Source organism: Euleptes europaea, chromosome 21, assembly GCF_029931775.1.
Source record: "Euleptes europaea isolate rEulEur1 chromosome 21, rEulEur1.hap1, whole genome shotgun sequence".
Taxonomy (NCBI): Eukaryota; Metazoa; Chordata; class Lepidosauria; order Squamata; family Sphaerodactylidae; genus Euleptes; species Euleptes europaea.
The window spans coordinates 15913795-15939008 of NC_079332.1; the positions used below are offsets into that span (position 1 = coordinate 15913795).

At 48.7% G+C, this 25214-nt stretch overlaps 1 protein-coding gene across 1 annotated transcript in view; it reads left to right on the plus strand.

Moving 5' to 3' along the window:
- The window catches only part of SLC5A10 (solute carrier family 5 member 10), a 128179-nt gene extending 107213 nt beyond the window's left edge, over nt 1–20966 (plus strand). The window contains exons 12-15 of the mRNA XM_056866319.1: nt 12557–12725; nt 15293–15508; nt 19364–19391; nt 20845–20966. Coding sequence (XP_056722297.1) covers nt 12557–12725; nt 15293–15508; nt 19364–19391; nt 20845–20966 — 535 coding nt within the window. The remainder of the gene's footprint in view (nt 1–12556; nt 12726–15292; nt 15509–19363; nt 19392–20844) is intronic.
- The last annotated feature ends 4248 nt before the right edge of the window (nt 20967–25214 follow it).

The window sequence follows — 25214 nt, forward strand, 5'->3', positions numbered from 1 at the left end:
AACCATTCGTTGGCATTGTAAGCCATGGGGGTGTGACCCTGGGCGTTGGGTGGAGACGTGCCAGACTATGATCTGGAAAACCCAGGTCTGAATCCCCACTTTGGCCTGGAAGCTGGCTGGCAGACCTTCGGCCAGTCATATCTCTGCTTAAACTACCTCACCGGGTTGTCGTTAGGACAAAATGGGGACGAGAGAAGAATGTTGTCAGCCGCGTTGGGTCCCTGTCAAAGAGAAAAACAGGGTATCAGTCAATAAAAATAAAGTAAGACGTGCCCACGGCTGCTTTCCCTTTCCTCCTCTCGTTCACTTTCCCAAAGAGCGAAGGTCAGTCCGACACAGGCCCATGTACACCCCTTCCTTGGGCCAGCCTCTCTTTCTGCATAAGGCCCCAGGTGCGAATGCAGACTGGCTCTCTGTCCGTGCCGCCAGCGGCCAAACCGCGCTCCTCTTCTCCCTTCCTTGAAGGTAAGGGCATCCGTCAATAAAAAATAAAATATATGCGTGCCCGCTTTCGCTTACTTCCACGCCCCACTTTGCTAATGAACCTGTCACGCCTAGATGCAGCTACCTCTGAGCATCCTCTCCCAAAGAAGCATTCGTATTACATTTTAATGGTCCCTTGTCTTCGGTTTTGCTTCCCGTGAGCCGTTTTGGGGCGTTGGTTGTGGTTTTTTTGCGGCCGAAAAGTGGAACCGGACTATAATGAGCCACCATGCGGCTCATTAATGCCGCCCGATCTGACGGGGCTGTGGGGAAAGTCCAGGAAGCCCTCGATGCTTGAAACGCAATTCGAATCATAATGAATTCTATTTCATTCATTTTTTTTTCTCCGAACCGAGAGGGAGATGGGTTCCACCCACTGAAACGATCCGCTGAACGGGTTGCATCACATAGATTTGTCAGTCGCCACTTGGCTGGCTGCCCGTGGTGCGTAAGCGTCGCCTCCAGCCGGATAAACAAGGATGTTCTTCTCTTTTTTTTTTTAATAAGAAGAAAGTTGGTTCACTCCCCGCTCCCTCCTTGCCGTAAGTGATTGAAACTGGAGGCCGGAGCCCACTGACTGCGGTGCCTGAGCCGTAACCTTTTGCAAAATGTTGTACCCGAAACAGGTTTGGGAAAGATTACAGCGAAGCCGAGGCAGGAGAAGGATTCAGGAAGCAGGACGGAAAGGGGGAGATGTCGTGTGTGTGTGTGTGAAGTGCCATCAAGTCGCTTCCGACTCATGGCGACCCTATGAATGAAAGTCCTCCAAAATGTCCTATATCTTTGACAGCCTTGCTCAGATCTTGCAAATTGAAGGCTGTGGCTTCCTTTATTGAGTCCATCCATCTCTTAGATGTCGTGTGGATGCTCCTAAAAACAGCACTCCCAAAAGGAAGCCGAGATGGAGAAAAACATCCGGATGAAAACAGCCAGGGATGATGTGAGCGAGGCTAGATAGGAGAATGAATCGTGGAAATGGGGATGAAGGGAGCATTTGGGATAATTTCCAGCTCCCCTGGTTCAAATAAGTGGGTTCTTCATGGGGGGGGGGATTAAGTTTGGCAAGAGCCTCCAGCTGCACAGACTTTCCACTTGCCTCATGCCAGGTGGGCCGATTGTCAACATCCCAAGACCGACCCTTCCCCGTTTTGAGTCCGCAATGGGCGAGTGCTTGGTTGTCTGGTGGGTTTTTATTTTTTATCCTGGTTGTCCAGACAAAGGCACATATTCATCCAAAACTGACTTTGCAACGATCCTCTTGTTTCGATTGTCAAGCAGCCGTCTGGGACACTCCCGACTGGCCCACCCGGCTAGGACCGCGTGGCCCTCGGCGAGGCGGGAGACACCCATCTTAATTGTTTTTATGTCTCGTTTCCATTTGGGCAAAGAGAGAGGAAGGCTCGTGAGTATAACTTGCCAGGTCAGGTGCATTCGAAGGCAGCCTGCTACCCTCCCAGCTGACCTGATTCTTCAGGACTTGCATGGTGAGTCAGTGATAAAAAATGAAAACCCTGAGCGCATTGAGACTGTTTCAGCAGCCAGTCTTCCTCTGTGCACAGAAACAGGCGGAGTGGCTCGGATAGTCTTCTGCGCCTCTTCTTGGGGGTTTCATTAGAAAGGCAGGTTCAGCTCTGAGGACAAAGGCGGCTCCCCAGTTTCCTGCCTGTGGTTCCCGTCCATGCGCCGACCTTGTTTCCTCTTGGCTTCACCGCCTGTGAAATGGGTTGACTCCCATTTGCTCATCGTTGGGAGGGGAATTGCAAAGCGGCGTAATGAGGGCGTTCAAATGGGTAGGCGAAAGTGAAGCCGTTCGTTATCAGTTACTGTTTGAGGATGGAGCGTGACGTGACGGCACGCTGCGGAGAGACTGATTTTTTTTAAAAAAAAATATTGATTTTTTAATAATAATACCAAAAAAAGAAAGAAAAAATATATTCATGTATGTAAATACAAATAATATTCATAATAATAATTAAAAAAGAAAAACATCATAAACAATACAAAGAAATACGTACTGCGCACTATTATATCCTAATCTAATACATTCATCTTTTACTATCTGTTCAAAAAACTATAATGCGTCTTAACCACCACCCACCCAAGTGCCCTTCACCATTGGACTTCCGGCGAGATGTAATGGCAGAATATAAAAAACATCCTGTTAATCTATTAATATAATTAAAATTCATATTAAACTATAATTCATTAAATATAGCTTTAAAATCCGTTTTCGCCAGTTTATCCCAATATGCGATGGCCTTTGACCAAGTATATTTAAATTCATCTACATCTGTACCATGTAAAAAATCAGTAATTTTGGCCATCCGCATATAGAACCATAATTTCCCCCTCCATTCTTTGATTGAAGGTTTATTTGTTTGCTTCCATTTTTTTTTTTTAGCAATCGTAATTCTAGAGACTGATTTTTGCACAGGCTGTCGAGGTGCCCCTCGTGCTTCCCTCTCCATGTGCGGATATCGATGGGGAATTTCCCACTTTGATCAAACTCCGATTCACAAGGCTGGTTTGCGAGCTACAGTGAATGGGTGCGCAATCCGCGTAGGGTGCACACGGGACTTTCTTTGCACGTGCATCGAGTAACCCTCCCGTGACATTCAACGCATGTACAATTTGTGATGCAAACCTCGCATTTATCCAGTCCCCGGTTTCATTTGTAAAGTGAACGCAGGTGGACTCTTTCTTACAAACAGGTGTACCTACGTGTGCATGACATTTGTACAGAGCGGCAAATTGCTGTGTATGGTAATACAGTGGAGGAAAGGCCAACGGAAGCAAACCTTTGTAAGGATATTTGCCCCGGTTTCCTCGCCTGAGCCTCTTCCCTTACCAATGTCCTCTTTTTCGTTTCCCCTTTCGATATCAGTTGCATAATGGTGGCATGGCAGGCGGAGGACGAGATGTTAGGAATGGATGAATGGGTGGCTAATCTGAAGGGTTTGATCACCGACAGACGAACCGATAGGAGGAAGAATGTCTGAAAACCAGGCGAGGGCAGAGGGTGTGTCGGGAGGAACCACGGGAAGAGAGGCAGAACAATAGCAGAGCTGGGTAGTTTCTACCACAGCTGGGCCCAGATGTTTTGGTATGTAAAGCATTACGCTGCGACATAAGGTTGCCAGCTCTGGGTTGGGAAACACCTGGAGATTTGGGGGTGAATTCTGAGAAGGGGAGGGTTTGGGAAAGGGGAGGGATTTCAGCGGGGTGTAATGCCAGAGATTCCACCTCCCAAAATAGCAGGAGATCTCCAGCTACCACCTGGAGGTAGGCAACCCTATTGAGACAACATTATTCTCTTTTCATCCAATGCGGTGAATGAAGATACCTCTTCATTTCTAAGGTTGTCTGTAGAGCGCTCTGGCCTTTAGCCGGAAAACATCCTAGTTACCAAAAGCAAATCCATCAACAATCCCCCCCCCCAAAATGCTAAGGCGCCACAAAAAAGGATAGGAACGTTTCCAAAAACACCAGGAAGTGTCAGCAGCCCTGGAGATAAAATAGCTTATCAGCTGCAGGCCTCAAAGAGATGAAAGCTCCTATTAGACGTTCAATTCAATTCGATTCAATAACCTTTAATAGGCATAGTGCAAAAAACAGCTCATACAGATTCTCTCGATTGAAAACAGATCACACAAATCCCTGTTGAACAAACCAGGGCCCCTACAGAGTATACTGTACGATTAAGTATGAAATATATACAATGCACCATATTTTGGGATTAAACAAAAGGTTAAAAGAAAGGATTAAAATAATCTAACCATTTAGACAGACTGTGATATAATAAACACTGATGATCATGATCATTGGCCAATCTCTAGATAAACCCCATCATGGTAGCGACTTGAAATATTAGGCAGGCTTCATAGATCCCCGTCTCAGGAACATCACCAAAGGTTTTGCAACCAAGGCAGTTGTTTCAGGCTTGACATCGGACAGTAGAGCAGTTAACATTCACTATTAGAAGTTAAAAGGGCTTTCACAGTACCGCTGAACAGTTCATCCATTCATTTTTTAGTGCAAAATAAGTCCCATCTCTATTGCAAAAGCAATCCCGTCATTGCGAGTGTGACGTTGTGGTTAGAGTTCCTTAAACTGCAGACGGCCAGTTCCCCTGTCCCTGTTCTCACAGCAGCCCTTTCCTTCTCCACCATTAGGGGAGGCTTTTAATTTTTTAAAAAAGAAATCAGCACTAGACTCTCTCTATATCAGTATATCATTGTAACAATATGTGTAACAGGTTCTTGGAATTCCCAGCATTCATTTTTTTTTTGAAAACGTCTTAATCTACTTTCCTTGTGGAGATATAAGGGGAAAGACGTAGCTCTGCAATTGAAGGAGCAAGAGGCGTACTTTTTAAAATAAAAGCAGGGAATTAAAAGAACCTGTTAATTATGTTTTATTTAGAAATCATTTTATGATACTGTATTGTTTTTATAAAAATAACGTTTACCCCTTCCCTTTTTTCCCCCTTTCTGTACCCTCCAATTATATAAATAAAATAATTAAAAAATAAAAATAAAAAAAAAGAACCTGTTACACCTATTGCTGTAACATATTGACATATTCTAGTACGGATTGTTTAAAAACAATGCAAAAATCCTTGTGGATGGGGATTGGGATGGGGAAGCTGCAGGTATCATGGAGGAGTAGGGGTTGCCATCCTCCAGGTGATTTTCCAGCACCGTCTGGCAAGAAAGGTTTCCAAAGGTACCTTCAATTAACGTGGCTTTAAGCACCGAGTGCTGTTAGACCTTGGCTCCGCAAGAAAACCCATGCAAGGAGCTGAGGAAGAACGGTTCGAAAAGGACTTTTGCAGCCGGCCGTTCCTTTTGGCTTTGGCTTCTGCTCACGCTGACTTCATTCATTGAACGTTGTTTCCGTGTTACCAAGTGGCAAATTGTTATTAGGACATTCTTCTCACCAAAAGTGTGCTGTTATAAGTGTTTTGTGCATGGAAGATGCCCTTGCATGTATGCAATGTCGACATAATTGACTATAAGCAATCTGCATAACTGGTTTCTTTGCTTGCCACATATATGCCCCATGCAAGATAACTTATTATCTAGTCTGTGGATCCTTGTGATCCTTTGTACACTCCTGAGTTTGTGGCAGGATTTTCATGACATTGCCATCATCGTATCTTGGCCACCGTGCTGTTTCTCTTTTTGTTGCTACACCTCCAGGTGGTGCCTGGAGATCTCCCACTATTACAACTAGGCTTGCCAGGTCCCTCTTCGCTACCGGGGCGGAGCCTGAGGAGGGTGAGGTTTGGGGAGGGGAGGGACCTCAATGCCATAGAGTCCAATTGCCCAAGCAGCCATCTTCTCCAGGGGAACTGATCTCTGTCGGCTGGAGATCAGTTGTAATAGCAGGGGATCTCCAGCTACCACCTGGAGGTTTGGAAACTAGCACAGGAGCGAAACACTGCTTAGACAAAAGTGCAATTGGATTTATAAATAGCTACGTGAAATTACATACAATATGAGACATTATGTACAAAAAGACCTACAAGAAGTCATACAAAAACATTCATATTTTTAAACGTCCCAAAACCGGGTACAAATTCTTCTTCCACAAACTAATCTCATGTAGTACAACGGATGCCAGTAGTAATGGAGGATACGGCCGTTTCAAATTCTTGGCAATTTAACAATTCTTCTTCAGTCCTTCCTATTCATACAAATAATTTAAAAATTCAAATTACAATCATGTTATCAGTTATCAATAGTATTCACCAATAAATATTCCAATAAATATTCAAATCAAATTACTTGCCGAAAGCATCTTGCAAAATTTTCTCCCTAGTTTTCAAGATGCTTTCTGGAAGTAAAGGTCGGCTCTATGGCATTATACCCCATTGAAGTCTCTCCATGCTCAGGCCCCACCCCCTAAATCTCCAGGTATTCCCCCAACCTGGAGCTGGCAACTCTACAGAGAAGGGTGGGAAATATTGCAAATGATTCGGGGTTGATCTGAGTGCCATTTCCTTGGTTTTCCTTGTTGATTCCTGCCACTTCTTCACTTCTTCACTTTTCAGCGGCACTTGCGATCAACGAATCTGATCGATGCAGATCGGGACATGTCAGAGCGATTCCTCTGGAACGCAGGGGTACATCTCCCAGCCAAAGAGTTGCGAAACTGCCTTCTTGATCCGTCCATGTGGGTTGCAGCTCTTTTCCTCTGGAATACCTGCCCAAATAAGGCAGGCGCCTGAGGTTGCCAATCTCCAGGTTTGGCCTGGAGGTCTCCTGGAATGACAACTGATCTCTAGACTAGGGAGATCAGTTCCCCTAGATCACTGGTTCCCAACCAGGGGTCCGTGGACCCCCAGGGGGTCCGCAAGAACTAAATTAAGGTCCGCGAAACAAAGTTATAAACCCATAATAAATATATATTTTCAATTAAAGGTTCTCTATTATAAAAATATATATTCAAATATTATTCTAAGTTTAATGTTTAACTAACGGTTATGATTAACGTTTATTTTCAAATTCTCTGAATTTTTATTTTGAACCTTGGGGTCCCTGCCCCGAACAAAAAAGTCCTAGTGGTCCCGGGTCCAAAAAAGGTTGGGAACCACTGCCCTAGATGAAATGGCAGCTTCGGGGGGCAAACAGGGGTCCCCGGACTTTTTGAGCCTGTAGCACCTTTGAAATTCTGATACGGCGTGGTGGGCTCAGCCCCACAACAGCTGCCAAAAAAATGGCCCCCAAAGGAGGTGGAGCCTGCCACAAAATGGTCACCGCAGGAGGCGGAGCCAGCCACTACTGCTGTCTACTGCTCCTTACCTTTGGTCATACCTTAGAGTTGCCAGGTCCCTTTTTTGCCACCGGCGGGAGGTTTCTGGGGTGGAGCCTGCAGAGGGTGGGGTTTGGGGAGGGGAGGAACTTCAATGCTATAGAGTCCAATTGCCGAAGCGACCATTTTCTCCAGGGTAACTGATCTCTGTCGGCTGGAGATCAGTTGTAATAGCAGGGGATCTCCAGCTAGTACCTGGAGGTTGGCAACCCGACTGAAGACCCTTGTGTTGAAGTGGCAGCTGCTTCCAAAGGGAGGGCAGGGAGGGTTGCGCCAGTGTTTGGTTCTCGTGGCCCTTTCTTATATGCCCAGGGTAATGCCAGTCACCACTTTGGGATCAGGCAGCAATTTGCCTCCAGGCCAGATTGGCCAGGAATCCGGGAGGGTTCTTTCCCCATCTTCTGGGCATGGAGGAGGGGTCACTGGGGGTGTATGTGGGAGGGAGGGAGTTGTGAATTTCCTGCATTGTGCAGGGGGTTGGACTAGATGACCCTGGGGGTCCCTTCCGGCTTTATGATTCTATGATTCTAAACCAATGCTTTTGAAAAATCTGCACCACCAATCAAGTCTCTAATGGCCAATAACCCCATCTGGCCTCGCGCATTTTCCTGGCGGGTGCCAGGAAGGGTGTTAGTTGGGCACCATATTGCCCACGGGCCCCACCTCGGAGATCCTCACTCTATGGTATACCATAGGTTCTAGCTGAAATCCCGCCTGAAATTCCTCCCTCCACCCGCACCGCTTCCAAATTGTCAGGATGTTTCCAGGCTGGCGTTGGCACCCCTGGTGAGGCAGAGGTCTATTTTGCCTTTACAGATGAGGCCTTGTTTCTTCTTCTTCTTCTGAGAAAGATCATAGCATCTATAGCTGAAGACAGGTGTAAGATCTGAAGAACAGGCACAGCTGTTTCTTCACCCCTCCCTGCTTTGTGAGAGCCACAATTTGCAACCCAGATGTGCATTCCAGCATGTCAAATTTGGGATCAGCCTTCCCCGTTTCCCATCCATTGGGTCAATGGAGTGGCACAATTGTTCATTTGCATGTTTATCCTTTCCCAAAATCGGCACATACACACCTCGCTGATGTTTAAGAAAGAGCTGTAAACTGCTCTGCAGATTGGGGAACGGGGGAAAGGGAGTCAGTAACTGCATGGTCACTGTCCCATCCGTGCTGTTCACAGCTGGTATTCCCCTATCTTTAAGTGATAGAGAAAGTCGGCATATAAAAACCAAGTCTTCTTCTGGGGGGAAGTTAGGTAGCGTGGTCATTTTGACCACGCTACCTAACTTTCCCCCAGAAGAAGAAGTCGGCATATAAAAGTCGGCATATAAAAACCAATTCGTCTTCTTCTGGGGGGAAGTTAGGTAGCATGGTCATTTTGATGACCACGCTACCTAACTTTCCCCCAGAAGAAGAAGAAGACTTGGTTTTTATATGCTGACTTTCTCTATTTAAAGAAGAATCAAACTAGCTTGCAATCACCTTCCTTTCCCCTCCCCACAACAGACACGTGTGAAGTAGGTGGGGCTGAGGGAGCTCTAGGAAAGCCGTGACTAGCCCAAGGTCACCCAGCTGGCTTCATGTGGAGGAGTGGCGAAACCCACCCAGTTCTCCCGATTAGAGTCCGCTGCTCCGAAAACATCCCCGCGGTCTTAACCTGCTGCCGGCTTTTGTGGTTCCTTTTGGCTAGCATCCAGCACCGGGACCTGATTTCAGCCATTTCTTTTCATAGGGTCGCCCGAGGGAGAGTTTTGTCGTTTCACGGGCGAGCGGTGGTCCTTTTGTGCAATGCTACGGCGGGTCTTTCCGAACGGAAGAGATTTCCCCTCCGTCAAGCAAACCGTCCAAAGAGCTTGGTTTGCTAACACCGTCCTCCCCTGGAAGAGCCATTGGGACGCGGGGGGTTCTTTATTTAATTCAGTGGTTCCCAACCTTTTTTTGACCAGGGACCACTAGGACTTTTTTGTTCGGTGCAGGGACCCCAAGGTGCAAAATAAAAACTCCGAGAATTTGAAAATAAACTTTAATCATAACTGTTAGTTAAACATTAAAGTTAGAATAATATTTGAATATATATATTTTATAATAGAGAACTTTTAATTGAAAATATTAATTTATTATGGGTTTATAACTTTGTTTTGCGGACCTTAATTTAGTCCTCACGGACCCCTGGGGGTCCACGGACCCCTGGTTGGGAACCAGTGATTTAATTAAACCGAGCGGGCTTGGCCTGGGGTGTAAATAAATGGTTATCAAACAGGCATGCCTCGACCTGTTTCTCCTTGCGCACTGCGGCACTGCTCCTCCGCCCTGTTGCTGCTGATGCCTTGCTAAAGCGTTCTTCTGGAACGGGTTTAGATTCAGCGCGGCTGTCTTTCGTCTCCCTGGCTGGTGCCTTCCCAGACGTTCCCAGCACCCCGCGGTGGGAGCGCATTAAGCTGTCTGCCGTGGGTGACCGTATCGGCAGCGCGATCTGGTTGCGACACTCCGAGTCGAGCCCGTTCGGCCCACGGAAACGCCGTTTTACGTGTTAATTCCTTTCCTAGGAAATTGGCCCTGCTCGGGAAAGCACCTTAATCCGTCGTGGCCTTGGATCCGTTCCCAGTGATGTTCGAGGCGCGGATTAAGAGTGCGTGCCGCGGAGCGCGCAACCCCGGTACAAAATTTGTCGGGAGGTTTTGTAAACATGGAATCTCCTCCTCTGCTCGCCCTTCGGCAGTGGCTGGGAGCAGATTCCAGATGCGCGGCAGATGGGCAGGCCTCCCAACAGATACGGGAGGCAAAGATCTTGCGCATGCTGCCCGATGCGCACAACTTCTTTGCAACCACAGGGGTTGCAATGTGCATGTTTTCTAGACCCTTTCCCCTGGGCAACCGTAGGCCCGATATGTCACTGTGGAGGCAAAGATCTTGCGCATGCTGCCCGACGCGCACAACTTCTTTGCAACCACAGGGGTTGCAATGTGCATGTTTTCTAGACCCTTTCCCCTGGGCAACCGTAGGCCCGATATCTCACTGTACTTTGCATGGTTGTGAATTTCAAAAGTGTTTTGGCAGGGTATGTCCCTTTACAACTCCACGAAGGGTGGGGTGTGCAAGCCGAGACTCTTCCTCGGGAGGTGGTGAGCGCTCCTTCCCTGGAGGTTTTTAAGCAGAGGCTAGATGGCCATCTGTCAGCAATGCTGATTCTATGACCTTAGGCAGTTCATGAGAGGGTCTTGGCCATCTTCTGGGCATGGAGTAGGGGTCACTGGGGGTGCGGGGGGGGGAGGCAGTTGTGAATTTCCTGCATTGTGCAGGGGGTTAGACTAGATGACCCTGGTGGTCCCTTCCAACTCTATGACTCTATGGAGATCAGTTGTAATAGCAGGAGATCTACAGCTAGTACCTGGAGGCTGGCAACCCTAGTTATACTGGAGAATCGATCTTACGACACAGTTGCCGGTATGAATTGTGGGGGCAACTCCAGGGAGGTTTTTAATTTTTTTTTTAAAGCTATTTCTCCTCTGTGCTGTTTACTTATTGCAAGTAGACCCCTAGGTTGGTTTAAGCCCTGGGGAAGGAAACAAAAAAGAAGGGTTGCCTGTCTTTTTCTTTCGCCTGCCTTTCCCCCGCTATTGGGTTTAAAAGCATCTGGGAGGCATCGTTTCAATCACAGGAGCCATGCGGGGGAAATAAGCAAATCCCTCCCTTCCCAGCATAATACGTTGATGATATAATGCATATTTTGACGCTGAGACTAGTCTGATTTGGGGGAAGGGGTCCAGGCAAGACGGGCCCCGCAACGAGACATGTTGACATCCCTTCCTCTTATGTGGTTCTTGTTTCTTTCAGGGAAGTTTCCTGACAGATGGATTTGTTTGAGGTATTTCCATCCCACTTCTCAACCACAGCTCTTCTTTGCAGCATGTTTGTGTGCGGATCCGCAGTAATTATAGTACTAAAAACCAAAGCATATAACCACCAGCAGATTATAAAAACTCAGGAGTGCCGATCAACCAATTGTGTAATTCGAAGCCGAGATTGATAGCAGGTTTCACGCCTGGCACACGAGAAACATCCACGGCCGGTGCCAGGCGAATGGATATGCCACAGACAAAGTGCCCGGGCTGAAACAAACCTTCCCAGATGGCCGTCCTCTTCTGGAACCATACTCAGGTTTCCCAGGGTTATCGTAATGGGTCAGGTAGGTTCCTCCGGGAGAGGAGCAGCCCTTCAGGGACCCAAGTTGCAGCTTTGGGTATCCACGTTCCAGCACTCTGAAAGCAGTCTGATAACCAGTGGAGGTTAGCAAGGGCTGACCAGCTGAGGCCGGATCCGATTCATAGAATCATAGAGTTGGAAGGGACCACCAGGGTCATCTAGTCCAACCCCCTGCACAATGCAAGAAATTCACAACCACCTCTCCCCCGCACACCCCAGTGACCCCTACTCCATGCCCAGAAGATGGCCAAGATGCCCTCCCTCTCATCATCTGCCTAAGGTCACAGAATCAGCATTGCTGACAGATGGCCATCTAACCTCTTCTTAAAAACCTCCAAGGAAGGAGGGCTCACCACCTCCCGAGGAAGCCTGTTCCACTGAGGAACCGCTCTAACTGTTAGAAAACTCTTCCTAATGTCTAGACGGAAACTCTTTTGATTTAATTTCAACCCGTTGGTTCTGGTCCGACCTTCTGGGGCAACAGAAAACAACTCGGCACCCTCCTCTACGTGACAGCCCTTCAAGTCCTTGAAGATGGTTATCATATCCCCCCTCAGTCTTCTCCTCTGCAGGCTAAACGTACCCAGCTCCTTCAACCTTTCCTCATAGGACTTGGTCTCCAGACCCCTCCCCATCTTTGTTGCCCTCCTCTGGACATGTTCCAGCTTGTCTACACCCTTCTTAAATTGCGGTGCCCACGCACCTACTGATCCGATCTGGCCACCGTCCTTAACAGCACTGAGAATCCTGCCACCTATGATGGATTTCTCAGGATATAGTTAGCGAACTCAAGCAAATGAGCCAAGCTGCATTTTACTGTGCTGTTACCTGCCTTATTTGCAAGCAGTCTGGGGCCATGGGTCAGTGGCATGCAGAAGGTCCTAGGTTATCTCCCCGGCCTCTCCAGTTAAAGGGACTAGGCGATTAGGTGATGGGAAAGACCCCTGCCTGAGACCCTGGAGAGCCGCTTCCGGTCTGAGTAGACAATACCATTTTTGATGGACCATGTGTTTTCTTCATAAAATGCTTCTGCGTCTTGCGCTAACCCTTGCAGGATCGTCACAGTTGTCTTGGTGGTTGTGAGCGTGGTCTGGATCCCGATCCTGCAGAACTCCAACAGCGGTCAACTCTACATCTACATCCAGTCTGTTACCAGCTACCTCGCGCCGCCCGTCACGGCCGTCTTCCTGCTGGCTGTTTTCTGGAAGCGAGCCAATGAACAGGTAAATGCGGTGCTGGGGGCACAGCTAGGAAACAGCAGCATCCTGGCTTTCCTACATCACCCAGAGTGGGGTTGAGGAGCCAAGACTGATTCAGACCATTTAAGCCTGGGGTGAACAACTCCAACAGTTATGTGGGCCATAATGGACCTTGGCTGCCCCTAAGTGGACTGCCCTGGGATGCTACCTGGCTGTGCCCTGTGATGCTACCTGGCTGTGCTCTGTGATGCTACCTGGCTGTGTTTTGCAATGCCACCTGACTGCTTTATGGCACAAGTAACTTTTTTGGGGGAGGGTCAGCATACCACCTCTATTCTCCGGACTGAGAGGCAGCATTCTTCTTGCAGTGGAGAAATGTCACACGAGGGCGTACATGTCAGAACGCTGACATGCGAAGAGTCACTTTGGCAATTGGACTCTATGGCATTGAAGTCCCTCCCCTCCCCAAACCCCGCCCTCCTCCGGCTCCACCCCAAAGACGTTCTGCCGGTGGCGAAGAAGGACCTGGCAACCCTACCTGTTGTAAAAAAAGAGCAAGAGCCCAGCAGCGCCTTAAAGACTAAGCAAATTTCTGGCTTCTGAAGAAGTGAGCCGTGACTCACAAAAGCTCACACCAGCCAGAAATTTTGTTGGTTTTTAAGGTGCTACTGGGCTCTTGCTCTTTTCTACTGCTTCAGACAAGACTAACACGGCTGCTTATTGTGATCTTATTCCCCAGCAACGGCTCTCGTGACTCCCGCTGCCCCTGAATGTGGAGGTTTTATTTTAAGTATATGTTTAATTGTGCCGACTGATTAAAATGCAGTCCGGTGGCGCCTTAAGGGCTGTCGAAATTTATTCCTGGGCTCGCTTCATCAGATGTATCGGAGTGTACACCCACAGCAGATATATTTATAAATAAAGTTCCATGTCGGACAAGGTAGCCCGACTCTCATTAGGTAGATAACTTGAGAAGGGTAGCCGCGTTAGCCTTTTTGTAGCCAAGTAATCAAGTGGCGCCCCTAAGGCTAACCAAGTTTATTCCAGCAGAAACTTTTGGTTTGGTTTTTGTCCCGCCGTTTAGGGTGGGTCAAAAATATTTCCTCCTACATTTTGTTTGATTCAGCGCTGGGGACCGGATCCGAGACCTTCCCCATGCAAAGCGGGTGTGCTCAACTGGAGAGTCCGGTATGCTTTGCATACAGAAAAATCCCAGAGGCAGCCTCTGACGACTCCAAGTAAATGGTCATAAGAACATACGAAGAGCCCTGCTGGATCAGACCAGTGAGGGTCCATCTAGTCCAGCACCCCGTCTCACTTCCTCTGGAGGGCCAACAACATAGAATCATAGGGTTGGAAGGGACCACCAGGGTCATCTAGTCCAACCCCCTGCACAATGCAGAAAATTCACAACTACCTCCCCCCAAATACCCCCAGTGACCCCTACTTCATGCCCAGAAGATGCCCAAGGTGCCCTCCCTCTCATGATCTGCCTAAGGTCATAGAATCAGCATTGCTGACAGATGGCCATCTAGCCATCTCCAGAGAGCCCACCACCTCCCGAGGAAGCCTGTTCCACTGGGGAACCGCTCTAACTGTGAGAAAGTTCTTCTTAATGTCTCTTCCATTGAGATACATTGCAAAGTTCCCTCTAAAGAATCTGAATACAGCAGCTTCACTGTTTTCTATGGAGGAGGGTGGGGGTGACCGATTCCAGACCCCATAAAATTGGACCCCCTGACCCAATCTTCACCAAACTTGGGGGTTCTAGCAAAGAGAGCCCCTTGCAGCTGTGCTGTAAATTTGGCAGCTCTACTTGAAAAAATGCCCCCCAGGAGCCACGGAAATCCCCATAGGCTTTATTGGATTCGATTTTTTTTCTGGAAACCTGGGAAAAACCGAATTCCCATATTTACCAGTATGGGATTTCGGCTTTTTTCAGGTTTTCAAAAAAAAAAAAAAAAAAAAAATCAGGTCCAATAAACCCAAATCTGAAATTTACCGGATTATATTTTTTTTGCACAGCCCTAGTTAAGAGCGGTGGTTTGGAGCGTTGGACTCAAATCTGGAGAACCGGGGTTGATGCTCCACATGAGCGGCGGATGCTAATCTGGTGAACTGGGCTGGTTTCCCCACTCTGCCACATGAAGCCAGCAGGGTGACCTTGGGCTAGTCACACTCTCTCAGCCCCACCCACCTCACAAGGTGTCCGTTGTGCGGAGTGGAAGAAGATTTCCGCCTCTGTCCATGCCGATCTGGAATGGTGGAAACGGTTGAACATGTGCGATTACACTGCCCATTTTATCAAGACATATGCAAAACGCTCATTGATCCAATTTTGTCTAGCTTCCCAGATAGAGACAGAGTTCGCTATACCACCTTATTATTAGATGATTCTGTTAAAGATATTACCTATCAGGTTGCGAGATTCTGTGCTAGCACATGTGCAATAAGGCAGAAGAATTCTCCCTTAAGTGGTAGAGAAAGTTGGCATATAAAAACCAACTCCTCCTCCTCTTCTTCTTCCTCTTCCTCCTTCTCTTCTTCTTCTTCCTCCTCCTCCTGATCTGTCCCTACGTCTCTCTTTTTAGGGAGCTTTCTGGGGCCTGATGTCGGGGCTAGGGGTGGGCCTGACCCGGATGGCCTTGGACTTCGCACACCCCAAATCTCGCTGCGGCACCCCAGACGAGCGCCCTTTTCTTCTGAAAGACGTCCATTACCTTCACTTTGCCGCCATCCTCTGCCTGATGACGGCCGCCGTGGTGGTCGGACTCTCTTTGCTGACCAGCCCTCCTGCCGAGCCCCAGGTGAGCAGGGAAAGCCAGAGGCTCAGCGGAGCTGTCTGCATTTCCAGTGAAGCTCCGGGTTACCAGCTCCGGGTTGGGAAATACCTGGAGATTTTGCAGGTGGAGCCTGAAGAGGGTGGGGTTTGGGGGGTTTGGGGAGGAGGGACTTCAGCTGGGTAGAATGCCCTTGATCATGGGTTCTCAACAAGGGGGAAATCCCACCCCCCGGGGGGAATTTTAGAGTTTGTGGGGAAGAGAATTGGGACCACTATTCAGCAAAGTGGGATGTCCTGTAGATTATGTACAAATTGTAAAACAAATTGTAAAAACAAATTGTTTTTAATAACTGTTAGACTATTTTGGGAAAGGGATAATTATATTCTGAACAATGGTGAAAGTGGGGAATGGAGCAAAAAAGGTTGAGAACCACTTCCCTAGAGACATTTTCTCCAGGGGAACTGACCTCTGTTGCCTATAGATCGGTGTGAGCTCTAGCCCTGCGGCAAACCCATAAACAAATTCCAGCAGACGGCAAGTCCACGAAAGCGGTTTTATTGGTTAGGATCGACAGGTTACAGAAGCCATATTCAGGATGACACTAGTAAGGGGCTAAGGCAAGGCACATGGCATATATGGAAAAACAAAAGGAGATAACCAGTAGCCCAGGCAACCCCCCTCCCAGAGGCAGGAAGGAGTACTTGGCAATTCCCACACTAAAGGAATCTATGAAGTCTAAACACGGGGCACGGACTGGCCTTGGAGAGAACTGCAAAACAGCACCTGGGAGCACAACCATGAACTGTCTTCATGGCCTGCTCCTGACAGTCAGGTTGTAATAGAGGGAGATCTTCCAGCCGTATATATATTGGGAAGGTACATTCCTTTGTCTTCTGAATGAAGCTACACGCACATGGAGGAATTTAAAGCTTGAAAAAAATCTCTATGAAATGGGAATTTTACCGGAAGCCCATTGTGCTATACTCATCCTGTGCTTTTTGTTCTATATATGGACTTTCATGATTTGTGAGCGTTTTTACGCCTTTTATACTCTTTAACGCCTTGCGTTTCTATTTATTGTAAAGTTTGGACTTGTGTCCTCTTGTTCTTTGCAACTGCGGTTGTCGCTTTGAGGTTTTTCTCACAATATATTTATTATCAGCATTCTATTGTGAATATTATTTATTTGCCTTTTGGGGCTTGTTTGTACTGGTGCTTTGCTTTGATTTCCAACCTCCAGGTGGGGGCTGAGATCTCCTGGGATTACAGCCTGGAGATCTGCAGCCCCCACCGGGAGGTTGGCAACCTTCCCTGGCTCTACCCCCCCCCCCCCAGAATTTCCCTGGCAACCCTAAGTTATAGAATGTAAAGAGTATTTGTGTTTGAATGTTGAATTGGAATTGGCATCCCTAATAAGAAACATTTGACAGCCTTGGATAGATAGTCCCCTACAGAATCAGTGTGGTGTAGTGGTTAGAGCAAGCCAACTGGTGGTGGGAAATGCTGTCCAGTTGCAGCTGACTTATAATGACCCCATAGGGTTTTTCAAGGCAAGAGATGTTCACAAGTGTTTTGCCCTTTACTGCCTCTGCATAGCAACTCTGGACTTCCTTGGTGGTCTCCCATCCAAGTACTCACCAGGCCCAACCATCCTTATCTTCATGAGATCTGACAAGATTAGCCTTGCTTGGACCAGCCAGGTCAGGGCAGAGACAAACAGAGGCGGTGTGCCATTGCCTTCCTCTGCAAAGCAGCCCTGGACTTCCTGGGTGGTCTTGACATTGGCTGCCTCTGCATAGCAACCCTGGACTTCCTTGGTGGTCTCTCATCCAAGTACTAACCAGGGCCCACCCTGCTTAGCTTCCATGATCCGATGAGATTGGGCTAGCCTGGGCCATCCAGGTCAGGGCCAGAGACAAACAGAGGTCAGTTTAGCCATTGCCTGCCTCTGCGTAGCAACCCTGGACTTCCTTGGTGGTCTCCCATTCAAGTACTCACTAGGGCCGACCCTTCTTAGCTTCCGAGATCTGACAAGATCAGGCTAGCCTATGCCATCCAGTTCAAGGCAAGAGACCAACAGAGGGGGTTTGCCATTGCCTGCCTCTGCGTAGCAACCCTGGACTTCCTTGGTGGTCTCCCATCCAAGTACTCACCAGGGCCGACCCTGCTTAGCTTCCGAGATCTGACAAGATCAGGCTAGCCTATGTCATCCAGTTCAAGGCAGAGATGGTGGTTTGCCATTGCCTGCCTCTCTATAGCAACTGTGAATTTCCTTGGTGGTCTTCCATCCAAGTACTAACCAGGGCCAACCCATCTTAGCTTCCGAGATCTGATAAGATCAGGCTAGCCGGGGACATCCAGGTTAGGGTAGCAGCCCACTCAGAGTGGAGGAATCAGGGTTCAAACCTTCTCTCTGCCATGAAGCTCCCTGAAGGCTTTGTTTAAAATCTTCCCGAGGTGGAAATCCTCTCTGGGAAACTCTCTCCGAGGGGCAAAGCTTGGCTTCTCTACCTGACACCCCCTTAGCCACGGAAGGCTGGCTTTCTTTGGCGCTGGGACCTCCTTGGGCAGATCGGAACAAGCCAGGAAGCACGGCGGCTTTTGTATTTGCGTGCCGGACATTGCATAACTTAGTGGCATAAAAGGGAAGGGTTTCTTGAGGCAGAAAGGAGCTGCCCAGGTCTCTCTGTGCTTGGGAGAGGGATGCCGGGGTGGGGAACAGTGTTCAACATATTTCAAGGTCGAAGTGAACACTTTTCTCAGTAGGAAAGAGAGAAGCCCTTGAACCCTCTTTCTGGGCATCTAGTTGCAGGAAAACCTTTTATGGCCTTTTATGCACGTCTGTTTCCACATTCTCCAAGCAGCCTCCCCACGGGGATATACCACGAATAGGAATGTACCACGTATGGAGTTTAAGTGGACATTGTCATGCTGGGAAGACATTGAATAAGGAGCTGATGGAGAACTGAAGAATCGAAACGGCCGTCGGTTTGATGATCCACCGGCTTGAGGGTTGGATGACCTACTGATCTCCCTGTGGAAAGAAATACAGAATCACAAATGCATATCAAAGTACCAAGTTATGACAGACTGCGGAAAATTATATTTTTGAGATACTTACCTTGCATGATGTATGTCATGATACTTACTTAGGTGGCCACGTGCAATTCGGTTGTAAGTCGGTCACGCTATCATTGTATTGTTCACGATCTATGCGTATATGTATTGATAATTATAGTGTTCAAGAATTATAAAGTAGGTTGTATTTACTTTGGAAAGACATTTTTGGTCGGTCGCTGTGTCAGCCTCCAAGTGGTGGCTGGAGATCTCCTGCTATTACAACTGATCTCCAGCCGATAGAGATCAGTTCCCCTGGAGAGAATGGCCTCTTTGGCCATTGGACTCGGGCATTGAAGTCCCTCCCCTCCTCTCCCCAAACCTCACCCTCCTCAGGCTCCATCCCCCCAAATCTCCAGGTATTTCCCAACCTGGAGCTGGCAAGCCCTACAGCCAGGGGAGGACGGGCTTTTGGAGGGGAGGAACCTCAGCTGGGTATAATGTCATAGAGTCCACTCTGCAAAGCAGCCATTTCCTCCAGGGGAACTGATCTCTGTCACTAGAGATCAGTTGTCATTCCGGGAGATCTCCAGACCCCACCTGGAGGTTGGCAACTCGACCAGGCAACTGCTACATTTGCCATGCCATGCCATGCCAGGCAATCAGCAGGAGCTCCGGGCACAGGGACGTGGTGTCATTTACCCCACGGTGTCAGTTTTGGTGAATACTGGGAAGTGTCTTAGAGTAGCTCTAGGAATCACCGGGAATCCTCTGGTAAAAACCATAGGTAAGGTTCTTTCTTTTTTTAAAAAAACCTTGCAGATCGAAAACATGACCTGGTGGACTCTTCGTCCAGAGCGATACCCGTCTTCTCCCCCATCTGTGGTGCCCAAATCACTGCCTGGGAACGGCTTCTCTGGGACAGCGAAAGAGGGTAGGCTGGACAATCTCATGGGAGTGGGGGGGACTCTCCTGGGGACGGGAAGCGGGCGGGCTGGGGACGGAGCCCCCATTGTTGCCCCTTGGGATATGGAGGTGGATTTTGCCCAGGGACGTTCGAGGCCCTGGACTTTACACTTAGGGACTTTAGAGCTTCAAAACAGACCAAAGGAAGTATTTCTTCACACAACACATAGTTAACTTGTGGGACTCCCTGCCCCAGGATGTGGTGACGGCTGCCAACTTGGAAGGCTTGAAGAGGGGAGTGGACAGGTTCATGGAGGAGAGGGCTATTCATGGATTCTGGTCATGATGCAGACCTATTCTCTCTAGTATCAGAGGAGCATGCCTATCATTTTAGGTGCTGTGGAACGCAGGCAGGATAAATGCTGCTGCCGTCGTCTTGCTTGTGGCTTCCTAGAGGCACCTGGTTGGCCACCGTGTGAACAGACTGCTGGACTTGATGGGTCTGGGTCTGACCCAGCATGGCCTTTCTTATGTTCCTATGACTAAAATTGGAATGGAGGGGTACGCCCAAATTATCTCCCATACTTCGTCTGCTCCTTGGAGCGCTGTGGCTCTTAGGAGAGAGTAGGGTGTTGGGCCAAATCCACAGGGCCTAGTTTGGGTTTGCCCCGCTCACATGACCAAAGGAAAGTCTGTGCCACATTGCTCCAAGCTACAAAAAGCAGATGTGACGGGACACAAAAGTAAAAGATTTCATGCCAAGGAATCCGGATCTCTAAAGTGTGTCAGTTCGCGTCATTCCCCCGGGGGTGGCTGGCCGTAGCGTAAAAATGAGAGACTGCACGGTGTAGTGGTTAGGGCATCATGTGAGGTTCTTGGAGATCTACCTTTGAATCTTCACAGCACTGGAAAATCTCTCTGGGTGCCCTCGGGCCAGTCGCACGCTCTCAACATAACCTACCTTACAGGGTTGTTGCGGAGATAAGATGGAGAAGTGGAGATTGCTGTAATCTGCTTTGGGTCCCCGTTGTGGATAAAAGCGGTGTATAAATGTAGTATAGCATCATATCATATCATAGTTATGCTGGATCAGGCCACAAGTCCATTTAGCCCAGCATCCTGTTTCCAATGGCGTCTTGCCAAATTCATCTGAATTGGAGTGTGAAGATTTCTCCTCTCGTTCGACCTCAGCAGCAGCTGTGGAGATAGACTACTGCTGTACCTGGAAGCTCCACTTAGCTATCGCCGCAACTAGATAGCTCCACCAGAATTATTTTTCTTTTTAAAGGTTCCCCCTCACATGCTGCTTTTTCCTTCTCTGACAGAGTCCCAGGAAGGACAGACGTGGAGCTGCGTCTGCAGTGGGGGCCCCAGCAGCCCCCCGGTTGGGGAGTCAGAAATACCCACCGGGAAGACCTTCGGGGACCGCACGCCCTCTCTCTTCTGGTCTCGGGTGTGCTGTGTCAACGCCATCCTTCTGCTCTGCGTGAACATATTTTTCTACGCTTATTTTGCTTAAGGATATTGCTGGGTGAAGACCACAAGAAAATGGGGGCCGGGGACAGAATTCCCCTCTATATGGGATAGAATTCCCCTCTGATATATGCATGTATGCGTGCTTAATAATACGTTTCAACCACCCATGGGGTCTTTTTGCATTCATTCAGGGTGTAAAACATGACGTTTGGCTAGGAATGTTACAGATCTCTGCCTAGGATAGATAGCTACTTGCTTTGCAATTGTGGGGACTGTAAACTTCATTTAAAAATGGAAACTGGGAAGAATTGGCCGTCCCAGCCGGAAGGCTGTTTTCCTCCTTTGCCCAGGCTGCCCCGAAAACTCTCCGGAACAGCTCGGATTCACAGTCTCTTGTTTCCATTCAGATCCTGTCCTGCTCCATTTGGGGCTTTGCTTTTAAGAAATGGAAGCCGACTTCAGTGGGGTAATAATGCCATAGAGTCCACCTTCCAAGCAGCCATTTTCTCCAGGTGGACGTCTCTGTCTCCTGGAGATAATTTGTAAGAGCAGGAGTCTCCGGTCACCACCTGGAGGTTGGCAGCCTTATATTGGTGGGATGCCTCCCAACTGCAGGAGGTCTCCGGTCACCACCTGGAGGTTGGCAGCCTTATATTGGGGGGATGCCTCCCAACTGCAGTGGGTGACCTGGCCGCCCGACATGTGCCTGTGAAGTGGGCTGTACAGCCTTCCCAAAATGCATTCAGCCCTGTGCTTAGGGCAGACGTCGTTGTAGGAAGGACCAAAACCACGGGGCGATGGCTTTCTCGACCAAATGGTTTCGTTAGGAGCATTCCTCGGGTGGATCCGCTGCATTTTAGAAACCTTGGTGCGGACCAGCTTCCAATCTCAGCAGGCCTCTGCCATGGCTCAGTGGTAGAGCCTCTGCTTGGCATGCAGAAGGTCCCAGGTTCAATCCCCGGCATCTCCAGTTAAAGGGAGTAGGCAAGTAGGCTATGTGAAAGACCCTGAGATGCTGGTGAGCCATGGAGAGGGGCCATGGCTCAGTGGTAGAGCCTCTGCTTGGCATGCAGAAGGTCCCAGGTTCAATCCCCGGCATCTCCAGTTAAAGGGAGTAGGCAAGCAGGCGATGTGAAAGACCTCTACCTGAGACCCTGGAGAGCTGCTGCTAGTCTGAGTAGACAATACTGACTTTGATGGACCCAGGGTCTGATTCGGTAGAAGGCAGCTTCATGTGTGTGTGAGACAGAGCCAGCGTGGTGTAGTGGTTAGGAGCAGTGGAGTCTAATTTCGAGAACTGGGTTTGGTTCCCCACCCCTCCACATGAAGCCAGCTGGGTGACCTTGGGCTAGTCACAGCTCTCTCCAAACTCTCTCAGCCTCACCTACCTCACAAGGTGGTCTGTTGTGGGGAGAGGAAGGGAAGGAGCTTTTAAGACGGTTTGAATCTCCTTAAAAGGTAGAGAAAGCCAGCCTATAAAAACCAACTCTTCTTCTTCAAGCCTTAGTTGCATCATCGGGAGCAGGAGCCAAACACCAGCGGCTCCGAGATCTGCCCTCTGCCCCAGACGCCCTGCAGAAGAAGCAACACCCTATTATCTTAAGCTTGTAAAACTCAGGAGGGGCCCGGGCCGTTTTGGCGGAGGATCAGAGGCAGGCGGATGAACAGCTGTTCCTGTCCGAGAAGGGTGATGCCCGACTTTTTAATAGCCTTGCTGAGCAAATTGGCTGGGTGATGTCATTGCAGGGTTGGTTGGGAGCCAAGGAAGAGGTTGGCGTCACTGGCTTGTTCCTGACACGCCTAGGACTGGCTCCTTCTAGAGATGTGCCGTTGGTCCGTCTGGGAACTTCGAAACAACCTACTCATCTAATCTGGAGAACCACGTTTGATTCCCCACTCCTCCACATGAGCGGTGGACTCTAATCTGGACAACCAGGCTTGATTCCCTGCTCCTTCACATGAGTGGCGAATTCTAATCTGGACAACCAGTTTTGATTCCTCGCTCCTCCATGTGAGCGGTGGACTCTAATCTGGAAGACCTGGAAGACCACACACACTCTTGCTTAACCATTGGGAAAAGGACAGGGTATAAATGAAGTAAATAAATAAATGTATATTTATTTATATGTGCATACACACACCTACTGTCTAACACAGGTGGGACCCTGGTCTTCCAGCCAGCAGATACATTTTTGGCATAATCTGTCAAAATAAGCATTCATTGTGAATCAGGGCTCACAAAGCCATCTCCAGGTTTTGATGCCTCTGGCCTATCACGCCTGTCAACTTCCCAGAACAAATGAGATGGTTTGGACTTTGCTTCTGTGCTTTAATGATACCCCAAATTTAAAATGAGCAATGCTTCCAGGAGATCTCCAGACCCCACCTGGAGGTTGGCAACTGGAGGCACTGAGCAAGCCTGTCGGGGAAATGTCTCGCTTATAAACTGTTGGTTAGGACAAGTTGCATCCCGTTTTTCTAAAAGCATGTTGTCCAGGGTGGCTTTTTAAAAAGGAATCTGGGAGAACCACTTGGCGTGTCCCGGCTTGGTTGAAAAGAGGGTCTCTTTGCATGGCCCTCTGTTGACCAAAATCCCTGCCTGGCTTTAGTTCAAGATGCGGTCGGTTCCGCAAGTTGACTGAAAATTTACCTGGGAAAGCCAACGCTGCCTCGGTGCCTGTGTCTTTAAGGAGCCGGTCCTCCTCTCTGAACCGAGCGGGTTAGCTGTGTGCCGTTTGCCAAGGTAAATACACCTGCTTTGGACGGATTGAATGTACCGTGAGAACCTCCGCTGAACTGTTCCCTGCACAACGCCCCAGGGAGCGAAACAGGCCGGCTGAAGACCTAGATTTGACTCTCCTGTGGTCTTTTGAACCCGACGGTTTCAAAGAGCCGTGTGCTGGACCTGCGTGTGCTCTGAAATGAAGTGGAGAATGGTTGACAGCACTAAAAGTCTCAACATTTTTCAATGTGCAATTTTTTTTTTTAAAGCAAACTACTCTTCCTTGCAAGCAGAAAACTGGCACAGGAGGATGAGGAGAACGGATGAGCTGCATTTCTTCTTGCAGGGGAACTTTTAAAAACAAACGTTTCCCACCCGCAGTCTGGAGGGTGGGCAGTCTATTCAGGGTGGCCAACCTCCAGGTGGTCATTAAACTAGAAACAGCACTTCACAAGCTAGACACAATGATTATAAAGTAGTGGTATTTAATAACATATCCACCACTGATAGTATGTAGGCAAAAACATGTGTTGTTAATTATTGCCTTAAAAGTAACACCAAAGAGAGGACTATGCCTTGTTACAAACAAATAACAGTATTATAGGTAAGTCCATGAAAGGGGGTGCCAACCTCCCTTTCTTCCACAGATATGCTTCTTGAGAGTAGCAATTCAGTAGTGCAGTTGTTCTCGACAGAAGCCCGGTGATCTTTCTGTTTCTGATCATTGGCCAACGCCGAGAATGTTAATAACAGCCAGCGTTGGTCCCTGAAGAAGGCGGTAATCGTTGAAACAGAAAGATCACCGGGCTTCTGAGTATCCTACAGCACGCTAACCTTTGTTTACCAAACCTCCAGGTGGTGGCTGGAGATCCCCTGCTGTTACAACTGCTCTCCAGCCGATAGAGATCAGTTCCCCTGGAGAAAATGGCCAAAGAGGGACCTGGCAACCCTAGGGTACGACCAACCTCTCTAGGAATTTCCCAAGCCAGAGTTGGCAAGCCGACCACGCTGCACACTTTTGGTATCAATCAGGGCCATGCCACAAATTGTCTGGAAGATGGCAGGGGACTGGGTAGGGAAACTTTGGGCTTAGTTCTAACAAGGAGCAAATAAGGGGGAAATAAGGGGCCCTGGCTCAGTGGTAGACCACCTGCTTGGCATGTGGAAGGTCCCAGGTTCAATCCCGGGCATCTCCAGTTAAAGGAACCGGGCAAGTAGGTGATGTGAAAGACCCCTGCCTGAGACCCTGGAGAGCCGCTACCTGTCTGAGTAGACAATACTGACTTCCATGGGCCGAGGGTCTGATTCAGGAGAAGGCAGCTTCATGCGTTCATGAATGAAGTAAATCAATAAAATACACAGTGGTATTGCTAAGGGTTCAAAGTGTGCTTTGACTGCCTCATTGTTCTTGAGCATGCCTTCCCATGGACTTGCCCTAGGAACCAGAGCTGGGCGGGGAGGGAACTGGACCCTGAAGGAGGACAACGCTGGTAATTGGTCCTAACAAAATATTAACTAGGCATCCGCCAAAAGCGGAAACGGGCGCATGGGGACAGACTCCGGAACGTA